General features: G+C 40.5%; 1 protein-coding gene across 1 annotated transcript; it reads left to right on the top strand.

The window, feature by feature from the left end:
• Positions 1-1,060: 1,060 nt before the first annotated feature.
• On the top strand, positions 1,061-22,498 carry LOC144459705 (macrophage mannose receptor 1-like). Its single transcript, XM_078164192.1, has 10 exons — positions 1,061-1,234; positions 4,158-4,198; positions 4,374-4,760; positions 5,219-5,560; positions 5,807-5,875; positions 7,599-7,667; positions 7,776-7,844; positions 18,603-18,989; positions 19,431-19,775; positions 21,516-22,498. The coding sequence occupies exons 2-10, from the start codon at positions 4,165-4,167 to the stop codon at positions 21,860-21,862; spliced, it is 2,049 nt and encodes a 682-aa protein (XP_078020318.1). The 5' UTR covers positions 1,061-1,234; positions 4,158-4,164; the 3' UTR covers positions 21,863-22,498.
• Positions 22,499-24,444: the final 1,946 nt, after the last annotated feature.

Genomic DNA, 24,444 nt, shown 5'->3' with positions numbered 1-24,444 from the left:
AGTAACATTTTACAGCCTTATGACTGAAAACTTTTTTGCTGTCACTGTTGTTACTGGTGGGATTAAATGGATGAATAGATCATTTTAATGTTAAAAAATAAATCCATGTTAGTGAGCACCTCTCCTTTTGTTACCGAGATAACCCATCCACCTGACAGGTGTGACATGTCAGGATGCTTATGAAACAGTGTCATCGAGGTACTAACAGAACCTACGCCTGCTTCTGACTGCTCGTAGCGCTTGTGCAAATAATGACTGCACATAAGTGTTGCTTGTCATTATCTGAAATTACAATTTTAATTTGTACTGTGCTCCGTCATGTTCACAATACACAGACGCTATAGATATTCTAATGGAATTCTGTTTCACTGTGCAGGTTTCCAATCAGTGAAGCCGTAGCTTAATGCTCCAATCATCACCTTCGTCTTCATCCACATGCAAAACAAATCCAGCCGACCACTTGATAAAGTTTAACACTTCAAAACTCAAAGCTGGTACAGAGACAGTTGTCCATTTTCAAATCCACTATTATCCAGAAAAAAGAGGTAAAGACAAAGGTCAAAGATAAAAGAGATAGGAGGTCACAGACTGAGTGGCTCCACTCTCCACTGCAATGAGCTCTCTCAAATCCAAGAGCTCCCCCTACTGGTGAGAGGGTAAAAAAGGGGCAATTAAAGGTACAATACAACAATAATAGTGCCCTTATCTTAACAGCTACAGATGTGAAACTGCATTTAGGCTCCTACACACTGTAAACTGATGGCATTGTTGACTTTGCCTGTGAGTGTGAATGAAAAGAAACAGAATAACAACAAAAATATGTTCAAATCATTGCTGGCATAACAATAATACTGACTCAGTGTGTTAAGGTTCTCTTTGATTTTGACAAGCTGAATTTTTGACGATGCAAAAGAAACAGTTTCAGAGGAGCAAACGTTTAGTTTATGCTCTTTGTTGGCGGACATTTTTGAAGGACACCTTGCTTACTGCTTTCTAGTAAAGAGGAAAGTGTGTTCCTCTTTTTGTTCCCGCTGCATCATGTAAATGTATTGTTGTCATCAATAGATCCTTTCTGGACTATGATAAACATCTTTGACTTCAGTATTTTGATATTCAAATGCTGACGTCAGGTGAAGGCGGCTCAAAGAGAGCATCTACCTGGGGGACATTTTAGTCTTCATCAGCACACAAGGAGAGACACCAGAGTGAAGCGGCTGAGAGGAGGACAGAAGATGTAAGTTATGATTCTGTTGTGTCACTTTGATATATTATTTATTGTGTGTGTGCAGAGGTGGACAGAACAGTAATGTCTTTTTTTCAGTATATATTTCACATCATTTCAAATCAAATCAGATTTGCACTTTGTCTTTTTGTATTTGCCAGATTTAGCAAACAGCTCAGCTCATTTGTGACATGTTTTATAATCACAGTTTATCATTTTAAAGTTTTAATTTCATGCAAAGTTCAGCGTGTTTTACAAAGAGTGGACACAATAACAAGAACACCTGACATTATAATGCAAAGAAATCCAACAATGCTTCAATACTGTGAAGCTTTGTGAGGCCAGTGGACGTCTTCTTGCCCTGGGTTTTACCTCTCAGGCTCAGGATTTGGTTTATGGAGCTTTATGCAGCAGACATTACTCTGTGCTGAAAAGACACTACTTTCCCTCCTCTTAGTTAAGCCTTAATATTGTTTTATCTGTGACTACGTGTTATCCTCTTTTTTCTCATTCTGGTTAAAGAACCCGTGACGTCATCGTGTCTCACGCACTCCTGAAACACAATATGTTTGTGATAGTAGCAGTGTATTGTAAGGTGAATATATGAAAACCAGAGAATAACCACGTTTCTGACAGATTAGGGTGGGGGGTTTGAACCTCAGGGTGGGGGAGCCCTTCTGTGTGGAGCTTGCATGTTCTCCCCGTGTCAGCGTGGGTGTTCTCCAGGTGCTCTGGTTTCCTCCCACAGTCCAAAGACATGCAGGTTAATTGGTGACTCTAAATTGTCCGTAGGTGTGAATGTGAGTGTGAATGGTTGTCTGTCTCTATGTGTCAGCCCTGTGATAGTCTGGTGACCTGTCCAGGGTGCACCCCGCCTCTCACCCAGTGTCAGCTGGGATAGGCTCCAGCCCCCTCGTGACCCCTAACAGGATAAGCAGTTACAGAAAAGGAATGGATGTTTGTTATTGGCTCAGCCTGATGCATTACATTATTTGTGTTTTATTCAAATAAGAAATTTTAATGAGCTGGAAAACAGTGACAGTTTCACAGTGTGAGTCTGTTCATGCAGGTTTCATCCTAATTTGCATATTAGCTGCTAAACATCATTCTGCTTCCTCATAAACTGGAGGGGGTGGTGACCTGTGTTTGTGTGTTTTTATTAAACTGGACCTACTTTTAAGAGTTAAATGTCATTTCTTTAAACTGACAGAAGTTATCAGACTCAGTGGGCCTCATGCAGCAAACTTCTCTTAAATTCCTCTCATATTTTCTCTTAAAATCCTGGTAAGAGAAAAGTCAACTTCAGATGCAGCTTAACCAACCTGCTCTTACCAAGGTGTGCTGAATGATGAATCCCACTGTATCATAGGTAACCTATTAGCATAGGTAACGCCTCCTAAATGCTGTGATGTGTGCAAATACTCTGGCACACGCCCATGATGGGAGAGGTGCCACCCAAAAAGCCTGGAAGAGGAACTTCAGCAGTGGTGAAATGTTAAGTAAACTCAAAGTAAAGGTGATTTGTGAGTGCTGGAACAGGCGTTACAAGAAAATCAAAAACCCAGCAATGACAAAACATCTGTGATGCTGAGTAAATGTGGTGTCAGCAGCAGGGGTGGAGGAAGTATTCACATCCTAATAGTACTAATACACTGTAAGAATAATCTGCAAAAGTCCTGCAGTGAAAATAAAAGTTAAACTATGTGAACAATCAGGAAAATTAAGTTTTAAAGTAAAAGAACTCACTGCAGAAAAACAAAATCAGTTTGATAACACTGATAACCCTATTTCCCCTCAGGGGGATTAATAAAGCATATAAAATTAAACTTAAATTAAATTGAAATAATAAACAGGATGAACAGCAGGTTCTCAAAGGAACCATGATTTTTTTTTTGCATGAAAAACGACTTAAATGCTTTTTAAAAACAGTTGCCAGTTCATTTTCTAATTAATCGAGTAACTGTTTTAGATGCATTTGTATATTTTCATATGGTTCATGTGAAAAATCTCAATTTGTAAAGTAACTAGGAAGTTATCAAATAATTGTAGTGGAGTAAAAAGTAGGCTACAATATTTCCCTCTGAAGTGTAGTGGAGTACAGAAAGTGGCATGAGATTATTTTTTTCTTCTTCTCTATTATGTGATTTCATTGATGTTTTGACAGGGGAATTTCTTTGATAAGCTTTTAGTGGCTTCTAACCTCTCCGGCACTTTTCTTTTTTTAATCTTGTAAATTTTATACTGTCTGTTTTTAACATTACGTGCAAATAAACTAATCTAAACTAAAACTAAACATTATTCATCCCGTTATGCGTTGCCACGCATGTTTCCTCCTCCTGCAGCTGCCACAGTGTTGGCCTTTTCTGTAATGTTGCTTTTCTCCTCCTCATATTTTAATTGAATTAATCTCTGATCCTCACGAGAAATACTTTTTTTTCCCCTCACATACGGCGCTCTGTGAGGACGCTCAGTGACGCTGCGCTTCTCTCATGATTGTGATTGGTCCGCTGCGTGCGCGTTCACGGTTCTTGATAAAGCAACCCTGGGTTGAGTTACCGAGTTGATATCCAGCATTGTGATACCAATTATCCTGATTGCTATTGTTAGGGTTAGGCAATCCAGGATAGGTCTGGGTAACCCAGGAAAGGTTGATCTCGCTTCGTGATACAGGCCCCAGGAAAAAAGTGATGTGTAAAAAAGACGAAGGACTGAGATAGGCAGCCTACAAACACTAAAGAGGCAGTAGGACTGAAAAACAGTCGTGCGTCGGACTCTTAGTTTGGACTACCTTTTGTTACATTTTTGATATCTCTGTTTATGAATAGGACAGTCCTTTACCTTGTTTGTAAGAGAAAATTTGTTTGCATATCACCTTCTGCACGAGGCCCACTGTGTTCTGTTCACTGTGCACTGAAATGTCACTTTTGTCCAACAGAGCAAAGATGCAGTGGAGTCTGTTTGTGCTCCTTCTGATGGGTAAGTGATCATCTTACAGCATTTTAAGACAGACAGCTCACCTTTCTTATCAATCAAAAGTTAAATAGGTGGACTCAGAGCCCCATTTGGTGTAAGCAGTGGGTGTGAGCTGTGTACTCATGATGTTGATTTAATGCTGTCTGCTCCATCACTGCAGTATTTCCTCTGTTATTAGGTCAGTGTTCCTTCTTCATGTGTCACCTCCATGAGTACCACTTTGTTAACCAGACAAAGACCTGGACTGAAGCCCAGCAGTACTGCAGAGAGCATCACACTGACCTGGCCACAGTGTCTGACATGACAGACATGGAGAGACTCCGTGACTCTGCACAGAATCAAGATGGAGCCTGGATTGGGCTTTACAGCGACCCTGAAAGAAATGAGAGAGGGATGTGGCACTGGCAGTGGTCTCTGCCAGGGCTGGAGTTCAATGATAGGGAGAGTAGATGGCATGAGGAAGAGCCGAATGATTTATACAGCCCTGAGAAATGTGTGCAGATGAAGAATCACAAATGGAATGATGCCAGTTGTTCTCATAAACATACATTTATCTGCTATGATGGTGAGAATATGTAACTAATAATGTTATTATGTGTATACAGCAGATCATCCTGTCTAACAATAGTTTTCGTTGACATATACCTCCTCTTTTTGTGTGGGATTAAGTAGAAACTTGGCTGATAAGGTTAAAAAATTATATATTTAAAAGTCAAAAGTCAACTGGTGTTATTTTCTATTTATTTATTTACTTTTAAGTAACATTACTGGTAAGTGTGGTGATAAAATGTCTCTTTCTCCACATGCAGAAATGAATTCTAATCCAGTCCTACTTTTAATGATGTGATCCACCTTATTATATCACACACACTTTGATCTTGTAAACATGTGAACCTGCAGTGGATTCATTTGAATTTATCTCACGTTATTGTTTCACCTGTTTAAATAAGAAAAAAGGATTTTTATGAGATGAAATAACTTGTAAACAGTGTGTGTTTCTTAGTTTGTCTGTTTATCCCACAGAAAGGAAGCAATCCAACAAGAGATTCCATCTGATTGAAGACACGATGAGCTGGCCACAGGCTCAGAGCTACTGCAGAGAACATCACACTGACCTGGTCAGTGGAGACCAACAGTTAGAGGACAACGAATTCAAGAGAGAGTATAGGTCAAACGAGGTCGTGTGGATCGGCCTGTTCAGAGACTCCTGGAGGTGGTCAGATGGGAGCAATCACTCTTTCAGATACTGGGATCTGGAGTTATTCAGAGATGAAGACAGCAGTAAGAAATGTGCTGTGACTCTGCTGGATGGAAAATGGAGCTCCGACGAGTGTGAAGAAACAAAACCCTTCTTCTGCTATGGTGGTGAGTTTTGCAAGAGTCTGTCTAACAGTATTTGTTTTGTGCTACATATTTGTGTATGTATGTTGAATTCCTTTAATATATTCCACAAGAAAAGAAAAGTGATGTGTGTTGCTTAGATTGAAAGCTGTCATATATTTGCATTAAAGAAATAAATCAGCATCATAGCAACACTGTCATGTGACATTATCTAATAATATTACCCAGCAAAGCTTCACATCATGAACCATATATGAGCCTCTGTTTCAGGAACAACCACAAAGAAAGGAACAACAGCAGGTCCCTCATCATCCACTGTTACTGAGGACAAGACACAAGGTGAGCTCATGAAGAAGCTGCTACAAGTGAAGCGATCATGTGACATCGAGGTTTGGCAGATATCGCAGGACAAACAGTTCAGCTTTGGGGCAATATTTAGCCCCTTCCACAGTAAGCCGTGGTAAAAATATTCTTCCGATTTTAAGATTATAGTGATCAATGAGGCAGATCTGATTAAAATATGACCTATGTTTATATTTTTCACTTTTAGATGGTTGGATAATGTTTGTTTATTTATTTATGTTTATTTATTTATTTAGAAGGAGGACAGTGCACATTAATGGACATTTCTGTAAATGTGTCAGTTTTAGCCAAAAGCTAATTCACAACTGTGCTCCTCCGGCATGCTGTTAACATGATTTTGATGTGTGGTCAAAAGTGAGGCAAAGCAATGCAAAACCTGTTCATGATTACAGTCATAATTTATGGGAGTGTGGGTATGAGTTGTAAAGTGCTGCAGTGCTCAGTTATTGATATAAAAAGTTGAGTTACCATGATTTCACTTCAATAAAATTAGACTAGGGAGAAATCTGTTGGGGGTGAATATGAAAAATGGGGTTGCAACAATGCAGAGACCAGTACATTAATTCTTAGAGGATGATGAAGATGCTGGAGATGGAATGGAAAGAGGGAGTATAATTTTAAAGCGGTGTAGTATTCGTACTAAAGTGCTAGTTTGCCCATGTTAATGCACATAATCACAAAGGTGCTACATACATTAACAATGGTTACAGGTCTGGTTGTGCTTGAGCCAGTCTTTGAAATGCTTTTTAAAGATGGAAAAGCTGGAGCAATCTCTTATGGAGATTGGCAGGCTATTCCAGATTTTACTACCTCTGACAGATAAAACAGTTTGAGAGAATGAAGTGCGTCTGAATGGGATTTCACAGTCTCATACTGAGCTTGCTCTAGTGAAGGAATTACTGATTGATTTACGTTTAAAAAACTGACTCAGAGGTGGAGGTGCAAGACCATTCAAGATCTGATTTACGGAACATGCAAGTTTGAAGGTAGTAAAATTGTGGAAGCTCAGGAGATTGTGGCGCAATAGGATGTTGCAGAGATGATAAGAGAAGGGTTTTTATCAAAGATCTTCAAAGTGTTTTTATAAAGAGATTCAATAGGTTTGAGTACTGTTTTGCCTGTGAGTGACCAGTTTGTGAAGCAGTACTCAATATGCCAGAAGATCATAGAGTGCATGAACATTCTCGCTGCTTCTTCAGTTAGTGATGATCTTATTTGTTTAAAATTACTCAAGTTGAATTTGCCTGTTCTTGTGACTTTCTTCACATGATTTTCGAAAGACAGAGTTGGGTCTAGAATGACACCTAGATATCTGAATTCATTTACGAGTTCAAGCTCTTCACCCTTTAAGAAAATACCAGAATGGCTGATGTCACTGTTAGAAATAGACCTCCCACTAGACTGCAGTTTCATTTTTGACCTATTCAGACAGTTTCATTTAAAACATATATATATATCAGGTTACCTTGTGTTATTCATGGATAGTGTTTGAGTGTCTTACTGGTGCCTTCTAGTCAGCTGTTTAAGCTGTTTAAGAATGGATTAATCTGATATCAGTGCGTTGCTTAGATTGGAAGCTGTCATATATTTGCATTAAAGAAATGAATCAGCATCATAGCAACACTGTCATGTGACATTATCTAATAATATTACCCAGCAAAGCTTCACACCATGAACCATATATGAGCCTCTGTTTCAGGAACAACCACAAAGAAAGGAACAACAGCAGGTCCCTCATCATCCACTGTTACTGAGGACAAGACACAAGGTGAGCTCATGAAGAAGCTGCTACAAGTGAAGCAATCATGTGACATTATCTAATAATATTACCCAGCAAAGCTTCACACCATGAACCATATATGAGCCTCTGTTTCAGGAACAACCACAAAGAAAGGAACAACAGCAGGTCCCTCATCATCCACTGTTACTGAGGACAAGACACAAGGTGAGCTCATGAAGAAGCTACTACAAGTGAAGCAATAGATGGTTGGATAGTGTTAGAAATAGACCTCCCACTAAGCTGCAGTTTCATTTTTGGCCTATTCAAACACACTTTCATTTAAAACATATATATCACATTGTTTTTATATATGTAGTTCTTCAGTGTCTTACTGGTTCCTTCTTGTCAGCTTTAATATTTTCTTCTGAAAAACAAATCTGATCTTGAAAGACTCTTTTTAGAAAAAGAGTCCTGAAAAAAGGGGGACGTGTGTCTCATAATAAAGGTCAATATGATATATTATAAGCAGGTCAAGAGGCTGTGTTAATCCTTTATGTACGACTTGCTAAAGCTGTCTAAGAATGGTTTGTTGAATCCCTTTCAGTGAATATATTTATAATATATTATACACAGGATTTCACATTTGGATTCTGTCTAATTATTCCTTGAAGTAAAAATACATATGACCAGAAACAAAGCTGCCAGGTCTAAATTCAGTCTGTCATGTCACAACATGTAAATTACCTAGACATCTGATTTTGTGTCACAATAGATGGTTTCTTTAACTGTCCGGCTAAAGTGTCCACAAACTGTCCATTTCTTCCATGACAGATAAAGTGATCCTGATCAAAGAGAACAAGACCTGGGAGGAAGCCTTGAATTACTGCAGAGAGAAACACTGTGACCTGGTCTCCATCACCAACCATGACCAGCAGAGATGGGTCCAAGAGAAAGCCAAGAAGGCTGACACTACCCACGTCTGGCTGGGACTGCGCTACACCTGCGTTATGGATTTGTGGTTCTGGGTCAATGACAATGTGGTCTGCTACCAGAAGTGGGCCTCAGAAAAAAAGACTGAGAGCTGTGACAGGGCTGCAGCCATGAGCAGAGAGGAAGGACATGAGTGGTATGAAAAGGCTGATACTGACACATTTAATTTCATCTGCACTGTAAAGTAAGTTTCCCAGGTCAGTGGTCGAAAGCAGCAGAAAGATCCTAAATGAGGGAAAGATCATAGTTTGAGTTTTTAAAAAGTTACTTGGTTAAAGTGTATCTGTTATTCTACTTTGTTGTGTGTGTGTAAAACAAAAACTATATATTCTTAAAAACGTACTTAAACTTAACCTTAAAAACCTCCTCCATTTGAGGCTCCTCCTCCACCCACTCTTACTCACTGGTCACAGACTTTATATTTTTGGTGTGCTGCTCTTGACTGCAACAAGCTTATACTACAATAATAATCTGCTCTCTGGGTTAACTGAATGATAATATGGCAAGTACAGAAATCACAGCTTGACGAGGGGAGAAACAAAATTACTAACAGACTTGTTCACTGCAGATTAGGCATTGAGTTAAAGTGGCTGAAGTTGACGTATTTTTATTTATTTAATGATTATTTGTACAAGGATAAGTATGTAACGCCAATGCCGCACACCTGCATTTATAGCCTTAGTTAATTAATATGAGTATAGTGTATCCATATGCTGTTTTTCTCTTGAAGTGTGGATATTTTATTCATCTTTTGAATTTTTCTTGTATCCTATTGTATGATTATCAGAGAATATGTCTAAAATCACAGATCTGGTTATTATTATAATGTGCAAAACCATATTTTGTCACAATTTGGAGTTTTATGTAAATGAATAATTGATTTGCCTATTGATGAATAAACTATATAACCATTAACCATGATGTTGTCCTTGTTTGCACTGTTTTGATTGATTGATTTTCATGCTTTACTTTTACATAAGTGGATCTGCTGAGTGAGTAGTTGAACAAGTCCATGGAGATGTGTTTGTTGGTGAAGTGATATCTTTCGACACTGGAGGGCGCACCTGAGCCAGCTTGTCTGCTCTCTGCTTTTAAAAGGAACAAGTGACCAAGTAATCATTATACTAGCCTCAGTTTAACCCCATTAAATATACTGGAAACGTTACTGTCCGTATGTGTTGATCTGCATAACTGTCTGTTAGAGCAGATAGTAATGTTTTGCATAAGCACATAATATAAACAAACATAAGAGTATGTTTGGTGTTTCTAAAGAGTTTGAACAGAGAACATGTACTGAGGAGATTTTACAGTTGAAAAATAATCTTTGCTGCACTCTGGTGGACAAACTGTGTACTTACTGGCCAACACCAAGGTGACTAAGCTACATAGACTAATCAGTCTCCAGAAGAAAAGGTTGGCATTGTACATTTCTGCAAAGCATGGATACTTTACACTTTTATGATTCATTTGTACCATATGCAAAAGTGACATAGTTCAGATAACATGTCAATGAGCTGACAGAGTCTGGCCATTTTCAGCCGTGGTTGTGGTGACAAAATTTAAAATCCTGCTGTTAACTTATAAAGCTCTAAATGGTCAAGCTCCGTCATATCTTAGAGAGCTCATAGTGCCATATAATCCCACCAGAACACTGCGCTCTGAGAATACAGGGTTACTCATGGTCCCTAAAGTCTCCAAAAGTAGATCAGGAGCCAGAGCCTTCAGCTATCAGGCTCCTCTCCTGTGGAATCATCTTCAGTTGTTCATGAGGCTTCATTTGGCCATCACAAGCTGCAGCCCACCTCGTTAGAAATCATGTGATGATGGTGCTCATTCTGAGAGCAACATTCTGATGCGTAGTTTGGGTCGGAGGTTTAACCATCTCCTGCTGACTCTACCTCACTGCTCTTTCCCTGGAATTAACTTATGAAAATGATACGCTTGCTTCAACCAAAAAAACAAAAAAAGGCTTTTTTCTTGCTTCCCCCTGCAAAATGCAAAATGTCACCTGCAATCAGAAACTATGGGTGGTAACCCACCATCAGTGTTGGGCAAGCTACTTGGAAAGTGTAGTGAGCTAAGCTACTAGTTACTCTAATATTAAGTGAAGCTTCACTACATCAAAGCTATCACCCTCAGAAATGTAGCAAGCTAAGCTACAGCAAAATGAAAGTAACTAGTGCAACTACATCCAAGCTTTTTACTAAATTGAACCAACTTCGTGCCAAGTCAGTGTTACCTTACTGATCAATAAAACTGTCAGTCAAACAGACAGGCAGGTAAAAAAGTTAAGTTCAATTGTTTATTGAACAGTGAGCTGCACTAACTCCCAACACGACTCAAACCACAACAGCAAGAATGAAGACCTGCTTCAAACAGTCACAACATGGTCAAAAACGTACATCAATCAATCAATCAATCAATCAGTTTTATTTATAAAGCCCAATATCACAAATCACAATTTGCCTCACAGGGCTTTACAGCATACGACATCCCTCTGTCCTTTGGACCCTCGCAGCGGATAAGGAAAAACTCCCCAACAAAACCCCTTTAACGGGGGAAAAAACGGTAGAAACCTCAGGAAGAGCAACTGAGGAGGGATCCCTCTTCCAGGACGGACAGACGTGCAATAGATGTCGTACAGAACAGATCAGCATAATAAATTAACAGTAATCCGTATGACACAATGAGACAGAGAGAGAGAGACAGAGAAAAAGAGAGAGAGAGAGAGAAGGAGAGAAGGTGCCCGGTGTATTATAGGGGGGTCCTTCGGCAGACTAGGCCTAAGTCAGCCTAACTAGGGGCTGGTACAGGGCAAGCCTGAGCCAGCCCTAACTATAAGCTTTATCAAAGAGGAAAGTCTTAAGTCTAGTCAAATGTGGAGACGGTGTCTGCCTCCCGGACCGTAACAGGAAGATGATTCCACAGGAGAGGAGCCTGATAGCTGAAGGCTCTGGCTCCTGATCTACTTTTGGAGACTTTAGGGACCACAAGTAACCCTGTATTCTCAGAGCGCAGTGTTCTGGTGGGATAATATGGCACTATGAGCTCTCTAAGATATGACGGAGCTTGACCATTTAGAGCTTTATAAGTAGTGATGGCCAAATGAGGCCTCATGAACCACTGTCTTTATTTTCTGAAGCCACCAGATGGCGCTGTCTGTTCAACAAAGGTTCGAAAGCACACTTCATTGCCAGTCCTTCCGCCTTTATCTTTAAACCAAGAGCACCATCTGGTGGGGTCAGAAAATAAAGACAGTGGTTCATGAGGCTTCATTTGGCCATCACTATTTATAAGTTAACAGTAGGATTTTAAATTCAATTCTGGATTTTACAGGGAGTCAGTGCAGAGAAGCTAAAACAGGAGAAATATGATCTCGGTTCTTAGTTCCTGTTAGTACACGTGCTGCTGAATTCTGAATTAGCTGGAGAATTTTTAAGGACTTACTAGAGCTACCTGATAATAGAGAGTTACAGTAATCCAGCCTAGAGGTAACAAAAGCGTGTATGTATGTGTATGTACACCGCATAAACTCAAAATCTTACCAAGAATATTTATTTCTGTCAAAACAAATCTCATTACAATTGAAATAAGACTCATCACCTAAAAAGTAACTTGTTTTTAGGCAATTTTCACTTGTTTCAGGAAGATTTTCACTTCAAATAAGTAGAAAAAAGTTATTGCAAGCAAAAAAAACCCCAACTTGCTCATGGGCAGATTTTCATACTTATTTCAAGTGAAGATTTGCTTGAAACAAGTGGGCTATTTTTTAAGTGTAAAGAGATTTGTTTTGACTAGAAATGAGGCTAGTAAACACATTTTAGTAAACACATTTTATAGTGAGCAGCATACACATGTATGTCCCGTACATATCCCAACCGTGTTTACAAAGTTTGAATGAACGAGACGGACGCAAAGGAAACGGAGGCTGCGCATTGATCCTTTTGTCTCTGCAGGAACGAATATAAATCCCGTTCATGATGGGGTCAAATGGATTATGTGCATAATTAACCACAAAACAAGCAAATACTTCATCTTAATGACATATAACACTCATTGTGCTTCAGCTGAATCCTCTAAGCAAATGACCATGTTGAACTGAAATTAGTTTATCACGTTAAATGTCGGAAATTGTATGAAATTGCTCCAATACGTTAAACCAATCTTTGTGCGTAATCACACAGCCTGGTATGCCCTGGCAAACACAGTGGGACTGCTGTACAGATCGTTGGTCTTTCTTACCCTAACCCTGGTTATTTTCTGAAAACACAGAGCAAAGAAATGTATTTTTTTTCTCCCCCGGTCTGCCGTCAGCAGGAGCGGTGGCTGCAGTGGGGATTTCAGCACCACGGACGGCGCGCGTAAAAAGACTTGACAAGCGTCTCCTTTAAATGTGTTTGCTGCTAGAGAAATTATACATAATAAATGAAGACAGTGACATATTTTCAATAAAAACAATGAGCTGAACGTTCATTTCAAGGTTTTGTAGTACAACGAATTTCAGAATTGTGCGAGTGCGGCCGGAGAGCGGGCGACAGTGTTTGATGCAGGAAATTTGATATGGACTTGAAAATCAATTTCGGAGGGGGGGTCGTTCGGAACGGCGGGGTTTCGGAATGGAGGGCTGTCCCCCGTCAGGTTCATGCGGAAGTGACTCTGTGTGGTAGCGGTGACAGTTTTATTTCAGTCCATAACAGAAATCCCCGCCTCGTTTGAGCTTCAGAAATGATTTTGGAAATGTAGCTTGTGTGGACGCTACCACGCTAAGTGATCAATAAAAGAGCTTAACTACTGAGAAGTTACTTGATTCAGAAAACAGCGACGCTACCACCAAGCTACTGAGAAATGTAGTTAAACTACAAACGTCCGCTACTGTAGTGACGCTACTGCCCAACACTGCCCAGCATGAAGTTTAACAACAAGTAAGATAGTGTGGCGTAAAAGCACACCGTCTCCCTCCAACTCTCTGCCAGATTCAGGTTCACCAGCTGCCCGGTGTGAGCGGAGACACACGCCGAACTGCTTCCCCACGTCCACAGGTCTTATTAAACTAAAACTCAATCTGAAATAATGTTTACATCTCCCACGTCGCGTCTCTGATGATTAAATTAAACAAAGATGACCTCATGCAGGTTTTGTATTGAGTCGATTTAAATAACTCATTCACATTTTTAAGAACCCTAATCTGAAACCTAAATCTGCTAAATGCCAACTAATTTAATTTTAATTTAATTTAATTTAAGTGTGTTATATTTCTAATCTCTTGTCATGTTTAACTTACGTGTTTCAAAGGCATCTGTGTATTGTAAACATGACGGAGCACAATACAAATTAAAATTGTAATTTCAGATAATGACAAACAACATTTATGTGCAGTATCTTATTTGCACAAGCGCTACAAGCAGTCAGAAGCAGGTGTAGGTTCTGTTAGTACCTCGATGACGCTGTTTCATAAACATCCTGACATGTCACACCTGTCAGGTGGATGGGTTATCTCGGTAACAAAAGGAGAGGTGCTCACTAACATGGATTTATTTTTTAACATTAAAATGATCTATTCATCCATTTAATCCCACCAGTAACAACAGTGACAGCAAAAAAGTTTTCAGTCATAAGGCTCTAAAAATGTTACTGAATGATGTATGAATGCATTTCCAGCAAATATTGAAATGATAAAGGGTCTCAATGAAATATTTAAATATGTGCAGTGTCACATGTTCAGTGTAAATTGTCACATGACCACAGCTGTTTACTTCCTGGTTGGGCAGAGATTTTTGGTACACGTTGTCTTTAAGGTGTCTAGTATTGATATGTTAATATGCAATTACTCATCTTTGTTCAGTGGGGTCACAGAATCAGTGAACATGTTGACAGCAACAATAGTGACCAGTGGGATAACACAGTGCATCTAGATGTACATGTACTTATACACATACATAGTTCTCGTTCTACATAACCTTCTACTCTTCTTTTTTTAGGTTCACTTTGAGTGAAGTTTTGGGTATGTGGGATCTAGGTGACGGCACAGACAATGGTGGTTTTAAGGGGCGGCCAGCAGGGGCCAGTGCCCCCATAACTCCAAGTCTGGCCCTCCTTGTGGCCCCCCCACCGAAGAGTCTGAGGGGGAACGTGGAACTAAATCGTCTCAACAGGTTGCCGGTCGGACCACTTAAAGAGGTGCACCCACTGGATCATGCAGAATACACCACACAAGGAGGAAAAGGGGCACGAGTTTTCTAGTGTTTAAGTACAGTGTTTCCCATACATTGACTAATTTGCCTCGCCATAGTCTCGATGGGTCAGATATAGACTATGAGGGGGAGACAGGTCATTTAGCAGCCACGCTGTTGAATTCATGTGCTGAACTGATGCAAACAGATCATGACAGGAACAACTTTTATCAGTGATTATGACCTCCCCCTCCAGCCTGTTCTCACTCCGAAGTCGTCAAATACCGCCACTCTGGTGCCAAAAGCCACCTTTTACTGCAGTATGTAACGCGGCCGGATGTAACCTTTGGCGTTGCTATGATACGCTGCTGGTTGGCCGGACAGCACCTATCAGGGCAGCATGCTACACTGCTGGACAGGGTCACGTTGAAATGCTGCTGGTAACGATGTAATATAAGGAGCAGGAAAGTCCGTATAGGGTGAATAGGAGGGGTGGTGGATGGGTCCAACAAACCCTGGACTTTCACCCACGAGTCGAGTGTTCACGTCCCCAATGCCAAACCAAGATGTTTTTTTTCTAAACCTACCCATATGCTTTTGTTGCCTAAACCTAATCGTGTACTTTTGTTGTCGTCCTGGTATTGGCAGCGTCCTGGAACATCAACAGCAGACGCAGAAGGATACCTCGCACGTCATATGTGAATATAAAAGGCCACTGACAAAGCGATGATATATGTTTGTATGTATAAGGGTTTTTGATATGTCAAGTAGTCGCCTGAGAATATGATAGAGCATTCTGGTGGCATGTGCATGGACTTCTATTCTAATGGAATTCTGTTTCACTGTGCAGGTTTCCAATCAGTGATGCCGTAGCTTAATGCTCCAATCATCACCTTCATCTTCATCCACATGTAAAACAAATCCAGCCGACCACTTGATAAAGTTTAACACTTCACTTCAAAATTCAAAGCTGGTACAGAGACAGTTGTCCATTTTCAAATCCACTATTATCCAGAAAAAAGAGGTAAAGACAAAGGTCAAAGATAAAAGAGATAGGAGGTCACAGACTGAGTGGCTCCACTCTCCACTGCAATGAGCTCTCTCAAATCCAAGAGCTCCCCCTACTGGTGAGAGGGTAAAAAAGGGGCAATTAAAGGTACAATACAACAATAATAGTGCCCTTATCTTAACAGCTACAGATGTGAAACTGCATTTAGGCTCCTACACACTGTAAACTGATGGCATTGTTGACTTTGCCTGTGAGTGTGAATGAAAAGAAACAGAATAACAACAAAAATATGTTCAAATCATTGCTGGCATAACAATAATACTGACTCAGTGTGTTAAGGTTCTCTTTGATTTTGACAAGCTGAATTTTTGACGATGCAAAAGAAACAGTTTCAGAGGAGCAAACGTTTAGTTTATGCTCTTTGTTGGCGGACATTTTTGAAGGACACCTTGCTTACTGCTTTCTAGTAAAGAGGAAAGTGTGTTCCTCTTTTTGTTCCCGCTGCATCATGTAAATGTATTGTTGTCATCAATAGATCCTTTCTGGACTATGATAAACATCTTTGACTTCAGTATTTTGATATTCAAATGCTGACGTCAGGTGAAGGCGGCTCAAAGAGAGCATCTGCCTGGGGGACATTTTAGTCTTCAAGGAGAGACACCAGAGTGAAGCGGCTGAGAGGAGGACAGAAGATGTAAGTTATGATTCTGTTGTGTCACTTTGATATATTATTTATTGTGTGTGTGCAGAGGTGGACAGAACAGTAATGTCTTTTTTTCAGTATATATTTCACATCATTTCAAATCAAATCAGATTTGCACTTTGTCTTTTTGTATTAGCCAGATTTAGCAAACAGCTCAGCTCATTTGTGACATGTTTTATAATCACAGTTTATCATTTTAAAGTTTTAATTTCATGCAAAGTTCAGCGTGTTTTACAAAGAGTGGACACAATAACAAGAACACCTGACATTATAATGCAAAGAAATCCAACAATGCTTCAATACTGTGAAGCTTTGTGAGGCCAGTGGACGTCTTCTTGCCCTGGGTTTTACCTCTCAGGCTCAGGATTTGGTTTATGGAGCTTTATGCAGCAGACATTACTCTGTGCTGAAAAGACACTACTTCCCTTCTTTTAGTTAAGCCTTAATATTGTTTTATCTGTGACTACGTGTTATCCTCTTTTTTCTCATTCTGGTTAAAGAACCTGTGACGTCATCGTGTCTCACCCACTCCTGAAACACAATATGTTTTTGATAGTAGCAGTGTATTGTAAGGTGAATATATGAAAACCAGAAAATAACCACATTTCTGACAGATTAGGGTGGGGGGTTTGAACCTCGGGGTGGGGGAGCCCTTCTGTGTGGAGCTTGCATGTTCTCCCCGTGTCAGCGTGGGTTTTCTCCAGGTGCTCTGGTTTCCTCCCACAGTCCAAAGACATGCAGGTTAATTGGTGACTCTAAATTGTCCGTAGGTGTGAATGTGAGTGTGAATGGTTGTCTGTCTCTATGTGTCAGCCCTGTGATAGTCTGGTGACCTGTCCAGGGTGAACCCCGCCTCTCACCCAGTGTCAGCTGGGATAGGCTCCAGCCCCCTCGTGACCCCTAACAGGATAAGCAGTTACAGAAAAGGAATGAATGTTTGTTATTGGCTCAGCCTGATGCATTACATTATTTGTGTTTTATTCAAATAAGAAATTTTAATGAGCTGGAAAACAGTGACAGTTTCACAGTGTGAGTCTGTTCATGCAGGTTTCATCCTAATTTGCATATTAGCTGCTAAACATCATTCTGCTTCCTCATAAACTGGAGGGGGTGGTGACCTGTGTTTGTGTGTTTTTATTAAACTGGACCTACTTTTAAGAGTTAAATGTCATTTCTTTAAACTGACAGAAGTTATCAGACTCAGTGGGCCTCATGCAGCAACATCCTCTTAAATTCCTCTCATATTTTCTCTTAAAATCCTGGTAAGAGAAAAGTCAACTTCAGATGCACCTTAACCAACCTGCTCTTACCAAGGTGTGCTGAGTGACGGATCCCACTGTATCCTAGGTAACCTATTAGCATAGGTAACGCCTCCTAAATGCTGTGTAGGAGCAGATGCTGTGACGTGTGCAAATACTCTGGCACACGCCCATGATGGGAGAGGTGCCACCCAAAAAGCCTGGAAGAGGAACTTCAGCAGTGGTGAAATGTTAAGTAAACTCAAAGTAAAGGTGATTTGTGAGTGCTGGAACAGGCGTTACAAGAAAATCAAAAACCCAGCAATGACAAAACATCTGTGATGCTGAGTAAATGTGGTGTCAGCAGCAGGGGTGGAGGAAGTATTCACATCCTAATAGTACTAATACACTGTAAGAATAATCTGCAAAAGTCCTGCAGTGAAAATAAAAGTTAAACTATGTGAACAATCAGGAAAATTAAGTTTTAAAGTAAAAGAACTCACTGCAGAAAAACAAAATCAGTTTGATAACACTGATAACCCTATTTCCCCTCAGGGGGATTAATAAAGCATATAAAATTATAATTAAATTAAAAAATAGGCGAGGCCCACTGTGTTCTGTTCACTGTGCACTGAAATGTCACTTTTGTCCAACAGAGCAAAGATGCAGTGGAGTCTGTTTGTGCTCCTTCTGATGGGTAAGTGATCATCTTACAGCATTTTTAAGACAGACAGCTCACCTTTCTTATCAATCAAAACTTAAATAGATGGACTCAGAGCCCCATTTGGTGTAAGCAGTAGGTGTGAGCTGGGTACTCATGATGTTGATTTAATGCTGTCTGCTCCATCACTGCAGTATTTCCTCTGTTATTAGGTCAGTGTTCCTTCTTCATGTGTCACCTCCATGAGTACCACTTTGTTAAAGAGAAGAAGACCTGGACTGAAGCCCAGCAGTACTGCAGAGAGCATCACACTGACCTGGCCACAGTGTCTGACATGACAGACATGGAGAGACTCCGTGACTCTGCACAGAATCAAGATGAAGCCTGGATTGGGCTTTACAGCGACCCTGAAAGAAATGAGAGAGGGATGTGGCACTGGCAGTGGTCTCTGCCAGGGCTGGAGTTCAATGATAGGGAGAGTAGATGGCATGAGGAAGAGCCGAATGATTTGTACAGCCCTGAGAAATGTGTGCAGATGCACAATCACATATGGTGGGATGCCCCTTGTTCTTACAATCATAAATGTATCTGCTATGATGGTGAGAATATATAACTAATAATGTTATTATGTGTATACAGCAGATCATCCTGTCTAACAATAGTTTTCGTTGACATATACCTCCTCTTTTTGTGTGGGATTAAGTAGAAACTTGGCTGATAAGGTTAAGAAATTATATGTTTAAAAGTCAACTAGCGTTTTTTTATTTATTTTTAAGTAACATTACTGGTAAGTGTGGTGATAAAATGTCTCTTTCTCTACATGCAGAAATGAATTCTAATCCAGTCCTACTTTTAATGATGTGATCCACCTTATTATATCACACACACTTTGATCTTGTAAACATGTGAACCTGCAGTGGATTCATTTGAATTTATCTCACGTTATTGTTTCACCTGTTTAAATAAGAAAAAAGGATTTTTATGAGATGAAATAACTTGTAAACAGTGTGTGTTTCTTAGTTTGTCTGTTTATCCCACAGAAAGGAAGCAATCCAACAAGACATTCCATCTGATTGAAGACAAGATGAGCTGGCCACAGGCTCAGAGCTACTGCAGAGAACATCACACTGACCTGGTCAGTGGAGACCAACAGTTAGAGGACGACGAATTCAAGAGAGAGTATAAGTCAAACGAGGTCGTGTGGATCGGCCTGTTCAGAGACTCCTGGAGGTGGTCAGATGGGAGCAGTTTCTCTTTCAGATACTGGGGTCCACAGTTTAACGATGACTCAGGCAGTGAGAGATGTGCTGTGACCATGCTGAATGATGGAGGCAGATGGAGGGATGAACACTGTGATGAGAAAAAACCCTTCTTCTGCTATGGTGGTGAGTTTTGCAAGAGTCTGTCTAAAAGTATTTGTTTTGTGCTACATATTTGTGTATGTATGTTGAATTCCTTTAATATATTCCACACAGGATTTCACATTTGGATTCTGTCTGTATTCTCACTTCAAGGAAATATACATCTGTTTTTGGTTCACAATAAATGCTTTCTTTAACTGTCTGGCTAAAGTGTCCACAGACTGTCAGTTTCTTTCATGACAGATAAAGTCATCCTGATCAGGGGCGTAGTCAGCTGCCGGATCTGTTCCCTGTGTCCCCCTCACTTTTCCATACTGTAAATGGTAAACAAGTTGTCCTGAAGGCACCATGCGTGGGCGGGCCAGGTGTGCACTTGCTGCTGCTTTTGTTGCAGCGCACTGTGTTGCACAGATGATTATTACTGCGGCACAAAGCACTTACGCTGTGGACACGCGACATGAAGAAGACATCTCAAATTCATATGTCCATGCTAAAAATAGAGGACGCGGGTTAATAGTGCTGATTGCAAAATGACAGAACTGTGTGGAACTAAAGGGATAGTGCACCCAAAAATGATAATTCAGCCATTATCTACTCACCCATATGCCGAGGGAGGCTCAGGTGAAGTTTTAGAGTCCTCACAACACTTAAGGAGATCCGAGGAGAGAGGGGGTAGCAGCACAAGTGCACACCTAATGGCTGACGGCGACCCAGATTAAAACGTCCAAGAACACAGAATTGAAACCACAAAATATCTCCATACTGCTCGTCCGCAGTGATTCAAGTGTCCTGAAGCCCCGACATAAAAAGTTGTTTGGAAAAACATCATTTAAACTCTGTTTTTAGCCTCATTGTAGCCTGTAGCTCTAACTGCCTCTCTGTGAACCGTGCTCACGTGTGTGCGCTTCAACGCAAGACCAGCGAAAGCCCATGAACACACATGAAGGCGGTGCCCATGTCTCACGGTCTTGCGCAAGCGCACACACGTCAGCGCAGTGTACACAGAGGCAGTTAGAGCTACAGGCTACAATGAGGCTAAAAACAGAGTTTAAATGACGTTTTTCCAAACAGCTTTTTATGTCGGGGCTTCAGGACACTTGGATCACTACGGACGAGCAGTATGGAGATATTTTATGGTTTCAATTCTGTGTTCTTGGATGTTTTAATCTGGGTCGTCGTCAGCCCTAGGTGTGCAGTTGTGCTGCTACCCACTTCTCCCTGGGATCTCCGTAAGTGTTGTGAGGACTCTAAAACTTCACCAGAGCCTCCCTCGGCAAATGGGTGAGTAGATAATGGCTGAATTTTCATTTTTGGGTGCACTATCCCTTTCAGAATGGATTAAACTGATATCAGTATGTTGCTTAGATTGGAAACTGTCATATTTTTGCAATAAGTAAATCAACATCATAGCAACACTGTTATGTGACATTATCTAATAATAAAAAAAAATCGGGGGTCTGCTCCCAAGGGCTGTATCGCTGTCTGCTGGAAGTCAGACGCCGAATACAGAGAATGGGTTCCGGGCTGTTAGCTAAAAAGATTCAAAAGGTGTGTGAGACAGACATGGATCAGAGAGGAGGGGAAGGGGGGCCACAGAGACTGCTTTTGCATAGGACCCAGAATTAGATGCTGCAGCCCTGTTTTTAACACACATAAAGATATTTGATATTGGCACCAGACACACAAGCAGTGATTTTAACCCAGTGCTCTCAATAATGAACTGCTGCTACGATCCTGTGTTTGTCTCCATTTCTTCCATGGCAGATAAAATGATCCTGATCAAGGAGAACATGACCTGGGAGGAAGCCTTATATTACTGCGAAGAGAAACACCATGACCTGGTCTACATCACCAACCCTGACGAGCAGCGATGGGTCCAAGAGAAAGCCAAGAAGGCCAACAGTCCCTACGTCTGGCTGGGACTGCGCTACACCTGCACTCTGGGTTTCTGGTTCTGGATCGATGACAAGATGGTCACCTATAAGAACTGGGACACAGATGTACCAGCGGATGACTGTGACATGTCTGGAGCCATGGACAGAGGAGGAGAACATAAGTGGTTCAAAAAGAATGACAATGAGAAGTTTAATTTCATCTGTTCTACGTGCTAAACCCTCTATACTCACTGTTAGCAGGCCTTTGATTCATTTACTCACTTTGTTTGCAGTGCTGTGTTACTTTTGGAAACATTTACACTATAACGTGTGTTTGTTGAACGGCATTCTGGGACATGTAGTAATCCCAACCTGAGGGGGAGAGATGTGAAATCACCAGCAAACTTTTTAACAGCAGATTTAAATAGAGAGAAAGTAGCTACATTGAAGTCAGTTTCAAAGCAGCATCAGATTACTGAGGATGTGACCCTGTGATGGGTTTTTCTGTCTCTTTATTCTGATTTAACAACACCTGAGTTATCAATATTTGTCATTTTCTGAGCTTGTTGTTGTTATATTTTATTTCTCTATCTTTAATTCATCTTTTGAGGTTGTATTTAGTTTTCTGTATAATTCACAGTGTGTATGGTCGACATCTTTATGGTGGGAACTGGAATGAATACACCAGTCTACAGCGTACTGGTTTGGTTTTGCTCCCATGTATTCAAATATGGAACATTTTACTATCTTTATTTAGGTTTTGATGTGGTTGGTTTTATTATGTAAAATCTTTGTCTTTAATAATCACATATTTGGAGTTTTGTGTAAACAGATAATTGATTTCGCTGTCGCTGAATAAAGTGTTAAAAGACACAGTGGTCCTCTCTTTTTTACACTAAAACTTAAGCTTTACTTAAATGAAGTGCACAGACATTTTGTGGGGCAGGTGCTCAAGCAAAAAAAGATCTATATTATATGCACCTAGCAGCTGCTACACATATACATTCACTTTATACATTTATCATTTACTTATAACAGACAACAACTGAGAAAACAGTGCCACACTGTGCATGCTTCAGTGGCCTATACAGAAAATAAGCATTTGAAATGAACAAATCTTCACATTAAATTGCCAAATGCTGGTCTCTAAATAATAAACCAATCTACCCTCCAACCTATAAGGTAGGCCCATGTTCTGTTGTAACAATCAAGCTAAGCTCTTTCTGCTCTCCTCCTCCTTTCCTTTCTCTATTTTCCTCTTAATCTTTAATATAGTCACTTATTAATTATTATTTTCATCATCCTCAAAAAAAGCTTTAAATATTCTAAAAGAATCCCAGAGAGCAGACGCCTGCAGACCCAAAGCCCATGTCAGATTTGTGTAAATTAATGATAATTGCTGTGGTGTGAGAGATGGAAACATCTTTTAATGTAGTTTGTAAAGACACATTTAAGTGGGAAAGCAATTTGGCGTGTGTCTCCGTGCACATCGGACAATTATTGAACCTGAATCTGGCAGAGTTGGAGGGAGATGGTGTGATTTTACACCAAACTAACCTGCTTGTTATTAAGCAACTGCCTAAATTAGACAGGCTGTACTGAGATGACTTAATGGTGGTTTAACTTCACGACACTGACAAACAGTGCCGATGCTCAGGGCAAAAATTATCCTTACCTGGCTGTCCATGAAGGCAGGTCAGGGAGACGTGATGCTGCTCTGCAGGGAGCTAGATCTGCCTGTGTGAATTGTGACAAGGGAAGTTGAAGAGGGAGGAACAGGGGCTGGACTCACATGCAGGTGTTGTGCACACAATGCTTTTAGCAAAGTCAGTAATGAAAGCCGTGCATGGATGTGTGTCAGGTGTGCAAACTGAAAAGCAATGAGAGCAGGTGAAAACATGAGGCAGCCTTTATAGCCTGGCAGGCCCAGGTGAGCTCAATCAAGGCAACGACCCTCTCATGTCAGCCAGCTGCCTGATGAGGTTGGCTGGAACATCCTCCAGGTAGTGATGGCCAAATGAGGTCTCATGAACCACTGTCTTTATTTTCTGACACCACCAGATGGCGCCGTCTGTTCAACAAAGGTTTGAAAGCACACTTCATTGCCAGTCCTTCAGCCTTTATCTTTAAACCAAGAGTGCCATCTGGTGGGGTCAGAAAATAAAGAAAGTGGTTCATGAGGCTTCATTTGGCCATCACTACCTCCAAAACAGTGGGAGGGGTATCCATTGGTTATTTAAGTTAATCTTAGATTAATAAATGATGCTTGTTTTAACTAAGTCTATTGACTCCTCTCATGTTCTGCACACAGAGTACGAGTTGCTGCCCCCTGGGAGGAGATTTAGAGTGCCTCATTGCAGACTGAACAGATTTAAAAATTCATTCGTACCTCTATCTATTTTAGTTTTTATGTGTGGTCCATGGCACCAATACTCAATTAAAAGCATATTGTGTGCCCAACATCTGCATCTGAGTCCAGCCCCTGCCTCTTCAACTTCACTTGTCACAGCAACAAATAGAGAAGAGGAGAGCAAAGGAAAGGAGGAGGAGAGCAGAAGGAGCTTAGCTTGATTGTTACATCAGTTGTAGTTTGGTTTATTATTTAGAGAACAGCATTTGGCAATTTTGTGTTAAATTTGTTCAATTCAAATGCTTATTTTCTGTATAGGCCACTGAAGCCTGCACAGTGTGGCACTGTTTTCTCTGTTGTTGCCTGTTATAAGTAAATGATAAATGTATAAAGTGAATGTATATGTGTAGCAGCTACTAGGTGCATATAATATAGATCTATAGACACCTCATATGTAAGCTAGACATAT

Source organism: Epinephelus lanceolatus, chromosome 22 (assembly GCF_041903045.1).
Source record: "Epinephelus lanceolatus isolate andai-2023 chromosome 22, ASM4190304v1, whole genome shotgun sequence".
Lineage (NCBI taxonomy): Eukaryota > Metazoa > Chordata > Actinopteri > Perciformes > Serranidae > Epinephelus > Epinephelus lanceolatus.
Note: the sequence above shows the minus strand (reverse complement) of the source record. Positions and strands in the feature narration are given on the sequence as shown.